Source organism: Pteronotus mesoamericanus, unplaced genomic scaffold, assembly GCF_021234165.1.
Source record: "Pteronotus mesoamericanus isolate MK-2021 breed Mesoamerican mustached bat unplaced genomic scaffold, CSHL_Meso_final contig_105, whole genome shotgun sequence".
NCBI classification, from domain to species: domain Eukaryota; kingdom Metazoa; phylum Chordata; class Mammalia; order Chiroptera; family Mormoopidae; genus Pteronotus; species Pteronotus mesoamericanus.
Window position 1 is genome coordinate 16,066,671 of NW_026555006.1, and position 16,251 is coordinate 16,082,921.

General features: G+C 36.2%; 1 protein-coding gene and 1 non-coding gene across 2 annotated transcripts in view; one reads left to right on the plus strand and one right to left on the minus strand.

The window, feature by feature from the left end:
• Positions 1-16,251, minus strand: part of SLC35D1 (solute carrier family 35 member D1) — a 46,916-nt gene that overhangs the window by 10,572 nt on the left and 20,093 nt on the right. The window contains exons 9-11 of the mRNA XM_054574439.1: positions 5,134-5,201; positions 3,882-3,960; positions 721-803 (exon numbers count right to left, since the gene is read on the minus strand). Coding sequence (XP_054430414.1) covers positions 721-803; positions 3,882-3,960; positions 5,134-5,201 — 230 coding nt within the window. The remainder of the gene's footprint in view (positions 1-720; positions 804-3,881; positions 3,961-5,133; positions 5,202-16,251) is intronic.
• LOC129071474 (U6 spliceosomal RNA) lies at positions 8,748-8,854 on the plus strand. The gene has a single exon (XR_008529255.1). It is a non-coding gene; the product is annotated as a U6 spliceosomal RNA (small nuclear RNA).

Here is a 16,251-nt window from a genome sequence, read left to right on the forward strand (position 1 = left end):
TACTGAGTATAAGATTCAAGAATAAAGGATGACTCCAAGGGTTTTGAATTGAAAGGCTAGAAGGAGGGTGTCTCCATCTGAGATGCAGAGGCTTTAGGTGGATCAGACTTTGGAGAAACTAAAAAGAGTTTGGTTTTGGACATGTAAGCTGGAGATGTCAAGTGGGCTGTGAGATATAGAAGCCTGAGTTTGGGACAGAGGTCTGGCCCAAATACAAATTTGATAATTTTTAAGAATATAAATAGATATAAAACCATGAGATTCAAAAGTCTTGAGCTGAAAAAGATATTCCATACAAGTCACCCTCATCATTGATGAAGATAAATAAAATCTAAAGAAATGCAGTGATATGGCCAAAGTCAGACACACACAAAGCACTTCTACCAGAGCTGGTATTCGCTAGCCCTGAACGTTCTTGAGAACAGTGTACTGCCATCTCGCATACTAAGTAAAGGTCTGTTCCTTGAAGGGTTAAGTAAAAGGAATTCAACTTCCAGAAAAAGAGTCCCCAGCAATTATGCATAAACTATGGAACCATTTTCTCTTCCTTCCTTAAAAAGTACTACCTAAAGATGTTAAATATATAATACTTCGTAGGCACTCCATAGATGTTTAATAAATGAACAAATTTGCCATTAAATAGCCACACCTCACTGTGATGCTATTTGAGTATCCAAGGCCTACTTGTCAAAGTGGTTATATTTAAATATTTTTACTTACCTGATATTTAAGCCAATGAAGTTTGTCCATGTGAAAATATAATCTCCACCAAAGACCATTCCAATATAAGTTATTAGTATATTCTAAAAAAAAAAAGGGCAATACACTGTTACATAAGTTTAACTGAGCTTTTTAAATATTCATATAAACTCACCCATGCTATGACCCAAATACCTATCCTTAAAATGCAAAAACAAATCAACAGACAATAATGAAAATCCACCAATCCTAAAATGAGTGTAGTAGGAGAACAACACTAACAGGGAAATGACGACATTGGCCTCTCCCCAATCTCTCTCTCCAAAAACTAAATGGTTTCACCAATACTGAAAAATACTAACATGATTATCAAACTTTCTCTTCTCTGAGGTATGGGCTAACATTATAAATCTAAACAGAGAAACACTGTTGCTACTAAGGGTTAGAAAACACTAAGGTGCATTTAGCAATCTTAGAAAAGAATGCTTTTCCTCTCATTGAGACAACTGTTGACTTGTGAGGGGACATTAAAGAAGGAAAGCCTGCTTACAAACAAGCACCTTTCCCTCTTTTCTGAACAGGATAAAGGGGATGGTGGGGACTTTACCAACACGAAGACAGTTTTTAGAGGAACATTCCTTGATTATCTTAAAAAAAAAACATGGGGAGTCATCTCAAAGTAGCATACCTAAAATCACCTCTCCTGACTCCCTTTAACTCCCAGATGTAAACATCTTCTGTTTATCTGGCTGGCCTTCCTTTAATTAAACTCAGACCACAAAGGTGAAATAAAATTTTCCAAGGTTATTATTCAATTCTTCGCTAACCTCCTTTCTTTCACATTTGTAAGTCACTGCCTCCCTTTCTGCCTTTACAACTGCCATAAACAGTGTCACAAACATTTCAACAGCTGGGCTTTCCTGAATCAGGCCTCTGAAGCAGAAAGTGAAGTGCTATAGTGCTATTAAAATGCCTAAAACAAACTTTAAAATTATTTCTATAATGGAGTGCTCTTTGAGCATTCAAAATTATGTCAGCCTCTCCTAAGTGTATGGACAGAGAAAGTAAGTTACCTTAGAGCAGATCCTTTTAATTATTTGAGGGGGAAAACAATGAAATATCATGTTAACACTAGGCAACTTTGGCAAAATATTAACAGGACCTCTCTTAAAATACAGAGATCCACAGATGCAGGAAGAAGGGAGATTAATTTGCCTAAATTGACCAAGGAACTTCAGAAAGGGAAGAGAGAACCCAATCTTTACTGCACAAAACCAAACAGAAGTTAGAAAAACTGTAAGTACTCTTACAGTTTGTACGGGCAACCTCACAAAGGTTCTCTGTCAGGAAAAGTCACCAATCCCCACAGTAGAACTAACCAGGATGCACAGAAGAGTCTGGTAGCTAAAAACTAATTCTCAGATTTTAGTAATACCTGAGAATCATCCGGAAACCTTGTTAAAGATAATATCCAGGCTCTACTTTAGAGATTCTGATTCGATGACATCTGAGGCAAGCCTAGGAATTTCCATTTGTAACTAGTTATTCTAAGTAATTTTCCTACCACACTTAAAAGGAACAAGGAAGGAATGCTGACCTAAGGGTTTATAAGGTTAGGATCCTCAAGCACAGAAGAGCTAAAAGGGTATGTACTGAGAGGCTAACAAAAGCAGCTCCACTGTCACACGTGAGACACTGAAATAGCAAGCGCGCATCAGTGTACTCTCATCTGTCAGGAGGTGTAAGACCCTTGAACAGTGACACCACTTGGCGGTAAGGAGTGACAGCAATTATAAGCTAATGAGACAATCCAATTTTCCCCTTCCCTCTAGTTTGGAAATAAAACTAATCCCTCTGGACTGCGCAAAGAAGGAAATATCAAAAGAATAATACTGGGCTTCATGTTAATGAAAGCATGGTTGTATTTGTACCCCATGCCTAAGAATTCTAAGCAAATTGGTTTAGTTATTAAAATTAAGCATAGGCCTTCCTGTAATAACCTTATTCTTGGCTAAAAACATGGGACCAATGACCCTGTTTTTGCTGCTCTTATTCTGAAGATGCAAGCCATCCACTTTGCTCTTAAAGCCCTTACTGCCTTAAACTGAAGGAGAGCTGAGAGCTAATTTGGGGGACTAAAATCATGTCAGCCAGCCAGATCTTTGTAGATTAACTGTCTCTAGACTTCATGGGAATTCACACAACTGATTGTTACAGCTTAATTTAGAGTTTTATTCACACCAAACACTCCAATTCCATGATTTGAAGTCATGGACTTTCTGAAATTTTAACCCAAATCCAGTTTATAAAATAAGGTCATGTGGACACCACTCCATTAGGGGTGCAAAGGAGAACACAGCAGAGCAGTAAAAACTTTATCTCTGCAACCACTTACCTTGCTTTTTGACAAGGGACATCATAAAGCCAGTCCCAAAGGCAACTGCACTCTTTTCCTCAAGTGATCTAGGATCTACCTCTCTCTGTTTCACCTTTTTTAGAAAGCAAGCCTACCTTGCTAATTTATTTGGATTTCAGGCCTGCTGTGGCTTCTTGGATCTTAAAGCACTAGAATTACAAAGTCAGATGAAAGAGACCTCAGGCTTCAAGCCACTAACTTCAGCTCAATATTCTAGTCCACTTGGCTCTCCTGGCTGAAGACAAATGAGCCCTCCTCAAATAAAATGGCTCAGGAGGAACTGACATCACTGGAAATGTCAGACGCAGCTTTTAAAAGTGGGCCATTTAAGGTTTGGCTCAGGCATAGGAAAACTCCCTTGATTGCCTCCTGGCAGGCCTCCTTTCCCTACAGAACAGCCAGAACTCGGTGAGTCAGAACAGAACAGTTCTCACTAGGGGTTAAAGAGACAGGCCCCTCACTACTGAGCCTGTCATCTGCCCTGTTCAGAAATAGGCCAAATTCTTCATCTTCTACTCTAAGATAACATACTCTCCTTTTCTCATACTCCTCAGAGCTAAATTGCCTGAAAGTAGGGATTATCTTTCCTTGACTTCTTAAAGATTGATTCAGAGACCATCACCATCATTTGTCAAACTATCAAAAAAAAAAAAAAAAAAGTGAGGAAATAAGGATTATGGAACTTAAGGCCACAGCCAGACTTATTTTAGAGCAACAGTTTTCAAATAAAGAAGTTACCCAAAAGATAAGTATTTTTTCAACTCACCTTAATACAGCCAACTATTGTAGTAGTAAGGGCAGAATTATACTGAGTGCAAAGTACTGTGGCGTACATCAAGATAAACCTGGAATGAAGAAGGAAGAGGCACTTTATAAGTAAGATCCACTTGCTTGCTTTGTAACAATCACCAGCCAAGAAAAACAATCAATGCTGGCCATTCCAGCACACTCTAGTCCCTGAGTGTGAGCTTTCCTACTTCACTGCGGCTTGTACTACCACTTCAGATTTTAAAAAATTTCATTAAAAAGAAACACATGTCCATTTACAGACCAGGTGTTTTTCCCAGCTACTGTAACCAAAACCTTGAAACCATCATTCATTAGATTATATTCCTACCAGTTCACTTAATCTAGACAGAAAGCTTAGAGCTCACAGGCCTTGGCTCAGCTATGCACCTCCCGTTAGGGCAATATGACCAGGCTGAAGGCAAGAGACATTCTTAAGGATGGAAGAACGCCAAATTAGAACTACTTTAAGAAGGGATATAGCATGCTCGTTTTGGCAGCATGTAGACTAAAACTGGAATGATACAGAGAAGGAGGATACAGATGCACTTAATAACTAAGTGGCAGCAGTTGGAACACCCAAATTGAGTGCAACATTATTAAGGCACTGTGTCAACTTTATTTCAAAGCCCACTATGTACCTAGCCTGTGCCAGGTGCAGTCACACGTATCAACTGAACTGACTGGTTGAGGAAAAAATGTGTTAGGGAAATACAGAGCTGAAGAGGCACATTTGCTGGTACCCTCCAGCCTTCTGCGATACTGTTCCAAGAGGAAGTCAACCTGCTAGTGAGGACTTAAACAGTCCCAAATTCAAGGGCTGCCACTTATCTACTAACTGTGCAAACTTAGACAATCTACCTGAGTTCTAAGCCTACTTTCTTATAAGTAAAGAAACAACAGTATATCCCAAATGGTCAATGTAGAAATAAAATAAAATAATGTATGAAATATATGGTGAAAAATATTGTTGAACTATAACAGTGTTCATCGCATGCTACAGTATTGGGTAAATATTAGTTTTTCTCCATCCTTCTAAGCATGACTTTGGGATCACATGAGTTGCCCTGAGGGCACATTCCCAAGGGCTGTGAAACAACCTGAATCTGGAGGTTTAATTATTCTAAGCTGATACACTCAAGAGACAAAACAGGATACTGAGGAATGCACCAAAGGACCATAGAACACATTTCTCCAGGAAAACTATCCATAATAAGGTAACAAAGGCTTACCCCATCACACAAGAGAGGGTAAACTGCAGAAGAAAGAGTGTATCGGCCCAGCCTTCAAAATCCATTGCCTGTAATATACAACAAAGCATTCGATTTTAGAACAAAATTAACCATTCTATTTGTTAATCAAAATCCTGTGTGGCCATGACTGGTGTGGCTCAGTTGGTTGAATGTTGTCCCACAAAACGAAAGGTCGCCAGTTCAATTCTGCTCAGGGTACATACCCGGTTGAGGGTCGGTCCCCAGTTGGGATGAGTATAAGAGGTAACCCAATCAGTGTTCTCTCCCTTTCTTTCTCCCTCCCATCCCCTCTCTCTAAAAAACACTTAAATTAAAAAAACAAAATCCTGTGTGTTTGCTCCCACCACACACACAAATACCCGCACATGTCCCTGCATCCCTCCAAGGCCATATGATGTTCAAGAACTTCATATATATGGAATTGAACCAATAAGCAGTTTCAGGAGGTTTCCTCCTTTCCAAAATGTAATGCAAAGGAGTTTTTGTTTTTCTCCCTTGTGGTACAAAGAAACCGACTATTTTCTTGAAGGCACAAGCCACATCGGGCAAATCTCAGCAGTTCTCCCAGATGGCTAGTATTAAAGGCTTTCTCAAACATTAAAGCATATCTTCTTCTTGGAACATGTGAAAGCCCAAGCACCTTAGTTACACAAACTCAGCTGAAGTGTATCCTGGCAGAATTACTATTTTATAAAGGTTGATTGTAAATGCAATGTTTTTGTTGTTGTTTTGTTTTTAAGCCAAATGCAATGGAACAAAGAGACAAGAATGGGTGCATTGATCATTTCATCTCTCATCCAAGAGGGAAGATTTCCCTCTCAAGAACATAATTTCTTAATTTGAATTTGATAAGCAAATCTGGGAAACATTTCATCTTTTAACTCTCTGCCAACCTGTCCAGCGTCAACTCTTGCCACTTTGACATAAATCTCACAGGTGTAGGGCTCTGGCAATGCTGGGCTCCTTGTGGTTTATAAAACATAACATGCAGTTTCACACTCACATGCCTTTGCCTGGAACGCCCTTCCCCTCAACACTGACCTGGTTTCTGTTCATCCATCACAGTAAAGGCCAAGCACCTCCTTGTGGAACTTGCCCTAATCACCTCCTTCCTTTGTGCCTCAGCAGATATACTCTGTAGAGCTCTTATCTCTCTGAGCTATGTCTTTCTACACGAATGCTACAGACTATGAGGTGTGTGGGGAGATTTATCTGATCATATTCCTAACACAGCACTGGACCGATAGTAGACATTCGGTGCATAACATAGCAAAAATAAAATTCACTAATTTTAAGTGTAATTCAATGAGTCTTTTGATAAATGTACATAGTTATGTAAACATCATTACAATTATGATAAAAAATTTTCAGTCGCAAACCATAAAACTCCTAGAAGAAAAACTAAAAAGGTCCATGACACTGGTCTTCATAACAATCTTTTGGTCCTGGCTGGTGTGGCTCAGCAGATTGACTGCCAGCCTGAGAACCAAAGGGTCACTGGCTCAACTCCCAGTCAGGATACATGCCTGGGTTGCAGACCATATCCCCAGTAGGGGGCGCACAAGAGGCAACCATACATTGATGTTTTTCTCCTTCTCCCCCCTCTTCCCTTTCCCTAAAAAATAAACAAATAAAATCATTTTAAAAGAAAAGAACCTTTTGGATATGACATCAAAAACAACAACAGCAAAAATAAGAAACACATCAAATAGCTGCTACACAACAAAGGAAACCATCAACAAAATGAGAAGGCAACCTAGTGAATGGGAAAAAATATTTACAAACTACATATCTGATACAGGATTAATATCCAAAATCTTTAAGAAACTCATACAACTCAACAACAAAAAATTAAATAACTCAATTTAAAAAATGGACAGAGAAGTTAAAAAGACATTTTCCCAAAGAAGACATATAAATGGACAACAGGTAGATGAAAAGGTATTCGACATGAGATATAACTTCACACTTGTTAGAATGGCTATTATCAAAAAGATATAGCAAGTGCTGATAAGGGTGGAGAAAAGGGAACCCTTGTGCACTGTTGGTAGGAATATAAATCGGTAAAGCCTAAATGGAAAACAGTTTGGAGGTTCCCCCCAAAATTAAAATTAAAGCTACCATATGATCCAGCAATTCTACTTCTGGGTGTTCATCCAAAGAAAATGGAATCAGGATCTCAAAGAGACACCTGCACTCCCTTGTTCACTGCGGCATTATTTACAATAGCCAATATATGGAAACAACCTAAGTGTCCATCTATGGATGAATGGATAAAGAAGATGTCACACACACACATACACACCCCCAAGTATGCACTGCAATATTATTTAACCATGAGAAGAAAGGAAATCCTGCCATTAGCAATAGTAAGAATGGAACCTGAGGGCATTATGCAAAGTGAGATAAGTCAGACAGAGAAAGACAAATACTCTATGATCTCAGAGAAATAGAGAGTAGAATTGCCAGGGATGGGGGTGGGGGCTAGATGTTGGTCAAACGGTATAAATTTCCAGCAATAGGATAAATAAGTTCTGAGGATCTAATGTACAACCTGGTAGGAGACTTAACGATACTGTATTGTATACTTGAAAACTGTTGAGTGATCTTAAATGTTCTCATCACAAAACAGAAATGGCGATTATGTAACATGATGGAAGTATTAACTACTGCTACCATGGTAATCATTTTTCAATACATAATTGTATTAAATCAATGTTTCACATACCTTAAACTTACATATGTCAATTATGTTTCAGAAAGGCTGGACAAAAATATTTATCACCCTAGAAAGTTCCCTCCTGCCCTATACAGTCAATCCCTGTCCCCTATTTATGGCCTCTGGCAACATCAGATCTACTTTATGTTACCAGAATTTTGCTGTTCAACCATTTCATATAAATGGGATTGTACAGTATACACTCTTTTATGTTTGGCTTCTTTCACATAAGAAATTCATTCATGCTTTATGTGTATCAGTAATTCATTCATTTTGATTCCTGATTACTATTCCATCTTATGGCTATACCACAATATTTTTATCTAGTCAGTGGACATTTTTTGGGTAGTTTCCATGGCTACTTGTTTTGAATAAAGTTGTAATGAACCTTTCAATACAAGTCTCTGTGGACATGTTATTTCTCATGGGTAAATACCTACAAATGGTATGGCTGGTTCTTTCAGTGAATATATCTTTCACTTTACAAGGAACTGCCAAACTGTTCTGCAAAGTAGCTATACTGTTTTGTATTCCCACCAGTACTGTATGCATATGAGAATTCCCACTGTTCTACATTCTCATAAACACTTGGGACTGTTTAAGACAACTCTAATAAGTAAATGATATCTAACTGTAATTTTAACATGCATTTCCCTAATGACTAATGAGGTTGAGCATCTTTTAATATGCCTATCTGCCATCATTACTAATTCTTTAAGGTGTCTGTCCAAATCTTTTCAAAATTTTATTCAATTTATTTGTCTTTATTACTGAGTTGTAAGAGGTTTTTGAAAATATATTCTGAAAATATATATATGATTGAGGACTTGTATAATATACACACACACACATATACGATTATGAAAATACTGTTGTGCTCGCTTCAGCAGTACATACACTAAAATTAAAACGATACAGAGATGATTAGCATGGCCCCTGCACAAGTGTGACATGCAAATTCATGAAGCGTTCCATATTTTTATATAGAATGAAATAATTAAAATAATTTCATCTGCTTTTGGAATATTTTATAGTGCTTGCAATATAGGATTTATAAAAGGAATTTAGTTAAGGTGGACTGTTAAATATATTTGGGAAAAAATGAGCTATATTTTAAATTCATTGGGTCTGAAGAACTGAAAATGTCAATTTAATTTGTTGTGCCTAGACACTACAGCACATACATAATATGCAAACACCAACCTAATTGCTGTACTTTTCTGCTTACTTTATAGGCGTATATATTACTCATCTCATGATCTTGTGATTTAATTCTTTATGCCCCTCCCTCTGATTTTAAATAATGGTAAACAAAACTCAAACTTTCAGAAATTCAGTATGAAGTTTCATACTTTGACAAGTTCTCATTATATAAATACTCAGATTTTACAATGTTTAATTGACTTAATACCAAACTAAGTGGTGGAGATATTTTGGGATGTGATTTAGGAACCAACTTTATAAAGAGTGTTAGTATATCATAAAATTGTAGCTTATTTAAAACCAAATATAGCTGCCCATATTCGAATTGCATTTTCACAAAATGAATGATCTAGTATTCCTTTGGTCATTTATGAACAGTTGAACTTTTTAAAAAAATCCTCACCCAAAGATATGTTTATTGACTTTTAGAGAGAGAGGCATGGAAAGAGAGAAACACTGAGTGGTTGTCTCCCATATGAACCCCAACAGGAGATCGAACCTTCAACCTGGGTATGTGCCCTGACCAGGGATGGAACCTGCAACCTTTTGGTGTATGGGATGATGCTCCGACCAACTGAGCCACCCGGACAGGGCAACAGTTGAACATTTTAAAGTGCTATATGTATAGTCTTAAAATATAAGTTTTTATATTAAAAGTAGAAATTTGATGTTTATTTGCAAAAAAAAATTTAGATTTTAAGATTTTTTTATTGCAAATGTCTTTGAGATTTTTAGTACCCTCTATCATGCTTCCATTTTATGTTATTTTAAAGCACCGAACCAATACTTTTTCTTTAAAGTTTTGATCTTACAATACTAAAATCTTGTGTTAATGAAATTTTGTCACATTTCAAATAAAATAACTGAAGTTGAAAAGAAAAAAGAAAATATTGTCTCCCAGTCTGTAGTTGCCTTTTCATTTTCTTCATAGTATCTTTTGGGAAAAAAAATTTGATTGTAGTCTAACATCAATTTTCTCTTTTATAATTCTTGCTTTTTATGACTTTTCTGTGAAACCTGGTCTAACCCAAAGTCACAAAGATTTTTTCCTATGTACCCTTCTAGTTTTATGATTTTAGGTCTATGATCCTTTATTAGTTGGGTAGGGTTGCTGTATCAAATGTATTGTCTAAATGCTAAAAGTCCCAGATCAAGGTATCAGCAGGTTGATTCATTCTGAGAGCTGTGAAACAATCTGTTCCATCCTTCTCCCCTTGCTTCTGGTGATTTGCTGGCAATCTCTGGTGTTCCTTAGCTTGTGGAGGCTTCCTTCTGATGCCTGCCTTCATGTTCACAGGGCATTCTCCCTATGGGGCTGTCTGTATCCAAATGTGCCCTTTTTATAAGTACACCAGAGACACTGGATTAGGGGTCCTCTCTACTCCAGTATGATTTCATCTTAACTAATTATATCTGCAATGACCGTATTTCCAAATAAGGTCATATTCTGAGGTACTGGATGTATGACTTCAGCATATGAATTGGGGGGAGTGGGGATCACAATGTGGCTTAATACTTTTCAAATTAATTTTGTGTATTTCTTGAGGTAAGGATCAAGGTTAATTTTTTTTTGTATATAGATGTCAAATTGTTACAGCAACATTTGAAGTGATTATCCTTTCATCACCGATTAATTTTGGTACAAAAACAATTGATCATATATTCTATCTCAATTTCTTGATTCCCCATTCTGTTCCATCGATCTACATCTACCCATAAGCCAATATCATACTGTCTTGATCACTGTAGCTTTTTAAGAAGTCTTGAAATCAAGTAGAATAAATCCTCCAACATTTCAAAATTGATTTGACTAATCTACATCCTTTGCAAATTGCATACAAATGATCTTATCAATTTCTACAAAAAATTCTGCTATGGGATTGAGGCCATGTTGAATCTATAGATTGCTCTGGGGAGAGCTGACAAACTAACAACATCAAGTTTTTTAATTCATAAACATTCATAACTATAAAACTCATTTATTTAGGTCTTTTAAAATTTCTTTCAGTACTGTTTTATAGTTTATTTTTAATGCACAGATACTGACATATTTTGTTAAATTTTTCCAAGTATTTCACAATTTTGAAGCTATTACAAATGTTAATACTTAGTTTCTAAGCGTTCATTGATGGTATATGGAAGTACAGTTAATCTTTCTATACTGACTTCATATCTTACAATTTTGCTAAACTAATTAGTTACTCTTTTCTAGATTCTTCAGGATTTTTACATATATGGTCATGCTTTTTATAGAAACATTTTTACTTCTTCCTTTGTAATCTATATGACTTTAATCTCTTACTCTTCTTACCTTATTGCACTAATGAAGTCCTCTAGTATAATAGTGAATAGAACATTATATGAGAGTGGACATCTTGACTTGTTGTTAATCTTAGTGAAAAGGTATTCACTCTTTCACCATTAAGTATGTTACCAATAGATTTTTTTTTTGGAGGGGGGTAGGTGTCCTTTATTAGGTTAAGAAAGTTCCCTTCTATTCCTTGTTTGCTGAGAATTTTAAACTAATAAGGCGGTGCCAGGTTTTGTCAAACATATTTTCTCCATCTATTGACATGGTTCTACTGTTTCACTCTTGTTAATATGTTGAACTGCACTGTTTGAATTTCGAACATTAGCTTTAAACTTGAGATAAACACAACTTGGCCATGATATATTGCCTTTTTTACAAATTGCTGAATTTTTTTTACTATATTTTTTCCCCCATAATTTTTTTTGTCAGCCATGAGTAGAGGGCCTACTGGCCTCATAAAAATTAATGGGAAATGTCTTCTCCTTTTCTATATTCTGGAAGAATTTATTAGAATTGGCATTATGTCTTCCTTAAACATTTTGTAAAATTCTCCAGTGAAGCTATCAGGGCCTAGAGTTTTCTTTTTGGGAAGGTTTTTAACTACAAATATAAATTATTTAATAGATATAGGGCTAAACAGCCCTATTAATTAGGGCTTTGAATTATTTTAATTAGTTACTTAATTATTTAATAGAATAGTGCTATTCATGCTATCTATTTCTCCTTCAGTGAGCTTTAGTAGTTTGTCTGTTTCAAGAATTTGTCCAACACAGATGGCCAATAGACACATGAAAAGATGCTCAAAATCACTAATCATCAGAGAAATGCAAATTAAAACCACAACAAGATACCATCTCACACCTGTCAGAATGGCTATCATCAATAAATCCAAAAACAAGTGCTGGTGAGGAGATGGAGAAAGGGGAGCCCTCTTGAACTGTTGGTGGGAATGCAGACTGGTGCAGCCACTGTGGAAAGCAGTATGGAGACACCTCAAAAAATTAAAAATAGATCTGCCTTTTGACCCAGTGATCCCACCGCTGGGAACATATCCAAAGGAACCCAAAACGCTAACATGAAAGAACCTAAGTACCCCTTTGTTCATTGCAGCATTATTTACAATCGCCAGGATATGGAAGCAGCCCAAGTGTCCATCAATAGATGAGTGGATGAAACAACTATGGGGCATTTACACAATGGAATTCTATTCAGCTGTAAAAAAGAAGAAAATTTTACCCTTTGCGACAGTATGGATGGACCTGGAGAATACTATGCTAAGTGAAACAACCCAGTCAGAGAACGACAAATAGCATATGATTTCACTCATATGTGGAATCTAATGAACAAACTGAACTAACAAGGAAAACAGAGACAGACTCATAGATGGAGAACAGGTAATAGCTGGGTGGGGTGCAGAGGGATTGAGCAAAAAGGAAAAAGGGCTCAGGGATATGGACAACAGTATGGTGATTTCTGGGGGAGGTGGGGTATAAGGTAATGGAAAAAAATACAATAAGGATTAGATTTTAAGAAGTAAAAGCAATAAAAAATTAAGAAAAAGAATTTGTCCATTTCATCTCAGTTTTTGATTTTATGGCATAGAACTGTTCATAATATGCCCTTATTTTAATTTAATATATGCAGGAATGGTGAAGATGTCCCTCTGTCATTCCTGATATGGGTAATTTGTGTATTCTCATTTTTTGACCTCAAATGGCCATGGTTTAACAGTTTTACTGATCTTTTCAAAAAACCATTTCATTGTTTTTCTCTATTGCTTTTCTGTTTTCTATTTCATTGATTTCTACTCTTACCTTACCTTTCCTATATTTACTTTGGATTTAATTTGCTCTAATTTTTTCTAGTTTCTTAAGGGAGAGGTTTAGGTCACTGATCTTCAACTTTTCTTCTTTTCTAATATACACACTAAAATATACATATTCCTCTAAGCACTACTTTAGCTGCATCCCACAAATTTTGCGATATGTGTTTTGATCTTCATTCAGTTCAAAATATTTTTTATTTTTGATTTTTTTTCTTTGACACATGTGTTACTTAGAGCTGTGTTCACTTTCAAATATATGTGGATTTTCCATGTATCTTTGTTATTTCTAGTTTAATTCTATTCTGGCCAGGGAACATACTTTGTATGATTTCAATTCTTTTACACTAATAACAATTGCTTTATAAACCAGAATATAGTTTATCTTGGCAAATGTTTCATGTGCACCTGAAAAGAATATGTATTCTGTTGTTGAATGAAATGTTCTATAAATGTTAATTAGACCAAGTTGGTTGATAATGTGGTTCAAGTCTTCTATATCCTGAGGGACACCACTGTTTTTATCAATTATTGAAAGAGGATGTTCAAATCTTCAACATAATTGTGGGTTGGTCTATTTATCCATTCTGGTCTATCAGCTTTGTTTTATATATATTGAAGCTCTCTCATCAAGTACATAATCATGCAGGAGTTTTATACCCACTCGATATATTAATCCAATGAGCATTCTGAAATGTCCCTCTTTCTGCTACAGTTTCCTTTGATTTATTTTACTTAAAGTTTGTCCACTTCCTTGTATGTGTAGGGTTTAAAGTTTTCATCAAATTTAGAAAAAAAATTCAGCTGTTAATTTCAGGACTATTATCACATATATGTTAGACTGCTTGATATTATCCCATATGTCATTAATTCATTGTTTTCCAGTCTTGTTTTTTCCTCCATGTGCTTTATCTTGGAAAGTCTGTTTTGCTATTTCAATAATTTATTGATCAATTTCTTCTGCTGTGCCTAATCTGCTGCTTAATTCCTTCTGCTTTGTTTTTTTAATTCAAATTATTATATTTTTCATCCCTAAATGTCCCATGTGGGTCTTCCTTTAAAAAAAAAATCTTTCTTTTCTCTTCTCATCCATTCTCTCTCAACGATCTTTCACTGCCTATTGTCCAATGTCTGAGAAACATTTTTCATATATGTTTGGTTTTCTAGTAGATTAAGGCAGGAAGGTAAATCCTCCCTGATATTAACTAGAACATATGAGCACATTCAATTATTTATTTAGATTATAAACCTATCTTTTAAAAAAAAGATTTATTTATTTATTGTCAGAGAAGGGAAGGGAGGAAGAAAGAGAGGGAGAGAAACATCAATGTGTGGTTGCATTTCCTGCGTCCTCTGCTGGGGACCTGGACTGCAACCCAGGCATGTGCCCTACACTGGGAATTTAACCAGTGACCCATTGGTTCGCAGGCCAGTGCTTACTCCAATTAGCCAAACCAACTTGGGCTAAATTATAAACCTATCTTAATTGATGCTGCCACTGGAAAGCTTTGCATAAATCCAACATTTTACATTAGTGACTTTCCTGCCAAACTGTCCAGAACACTAAGTGTTTCTTTTACTACTGACACTGCATGTACGTGATTATGTGTTTATATTTGACAATCTGTATGTATGTATGTGACTATCCAGACACCATGAATGCCCTGATGGTTTATCTCTGTACCCACGGTGCTTAATAAAGCAATCAGCAAATGGTAGGTATTCAATAGTTGTTTTGGATGAATGGGTAATAAATGAAAGAATTCATACATACAGTCTCATGCTATGTTCTTCCATACCTGTAAATACAACCTCCTCTCTGATGAAAAACTATTACAGCACAACAAAGCACAGCCTATCACTCAGGAGACCTGCCTCTACCAGCAAGACTGCTGTTAATTCCTTGAAAGCAGGGACTATGTCACATGTCATTTCTGCATAGCTCCAAGCATTTGGGACTATTAAATACAAATACTAGTTGAGGTAGATTACACATCGATGAGCTGTGGCTAAACATCATTTTCTACAAGCAGCTGAATTGAATTTTGCTTTTTAATGTATCTATATACCTACTTGTACATGTTGCTACATAGATTTTAAGTTTAAGTCTATATGCTTTAAAGTTTTATAATGGAAAATGTCATTTTATTGGCATATAACTCGTTAGTTTCTGCACTGAGTTTAATTTTTTTTTTCCTTTGAAGAGAAAAGGAATAACCCAGCAAACCATCAACTGGGCACTGGAAGTATCTTTCGGACAGTTACCAGTATTCTGCAGGAAAAGTAACTTTACCTAAAAAAACAGCACACAGGATTCAGGAACCCAGTATCTTGTGGGTACTGCTTCATTATAGCACTTAGCTTCTGTGAGAGAGATTAGACTGGGTGTAAATTAAGTCTTCTACCAGTTCTAACGCGTTAGATCAGCTCGATAAGCAGAGACCTTATTACACCCAGGATGAGTAACTTAAAGGAAATCTCAAACCTAAAAATTTTCTTCAATTCTAAATCATCCTCCTTTCCTGGATTTAGCTACTCTTTTACCCCAAAATCTGTAAAGAATAAGTTGGTGTGTTGGACCATGATGAACTCTCTGAACCTTAGTTTCTGTATACCTACAAAAAAGAATAAGGCCTACCTCGTAGAGTTGTTATCAAAATTAAAAACAATAGGGATATGACGCCTGATGTCTATGAAGGCAGCCTAGTTCAATAAGTGATGTCTATTACATATAAACGTTTTTATTTTTATTTTTATCAGTGACCTAGGAGTGGCAGGTGATCAGTTATCCAGCGAAGACCTCCAATAAACCTCTCAATACCTCTGAGCTCCTTTGCTCCTTTAGCTCTAAACATCTCCTCTAATCTAAATGTACAACTTGACATCTACTAAGTTCTAACCATGTGCCAGGTACCACGGGAGGCCTTGAAGCACTACGCTAAAGGTGAGTTAGTCCAATTTACTGATGATAAAGGAATAAACTGTGGCAATAAAAACATACTGCCTTATATAATATTTGTGGAAAGCTTTATAGTTTACCAA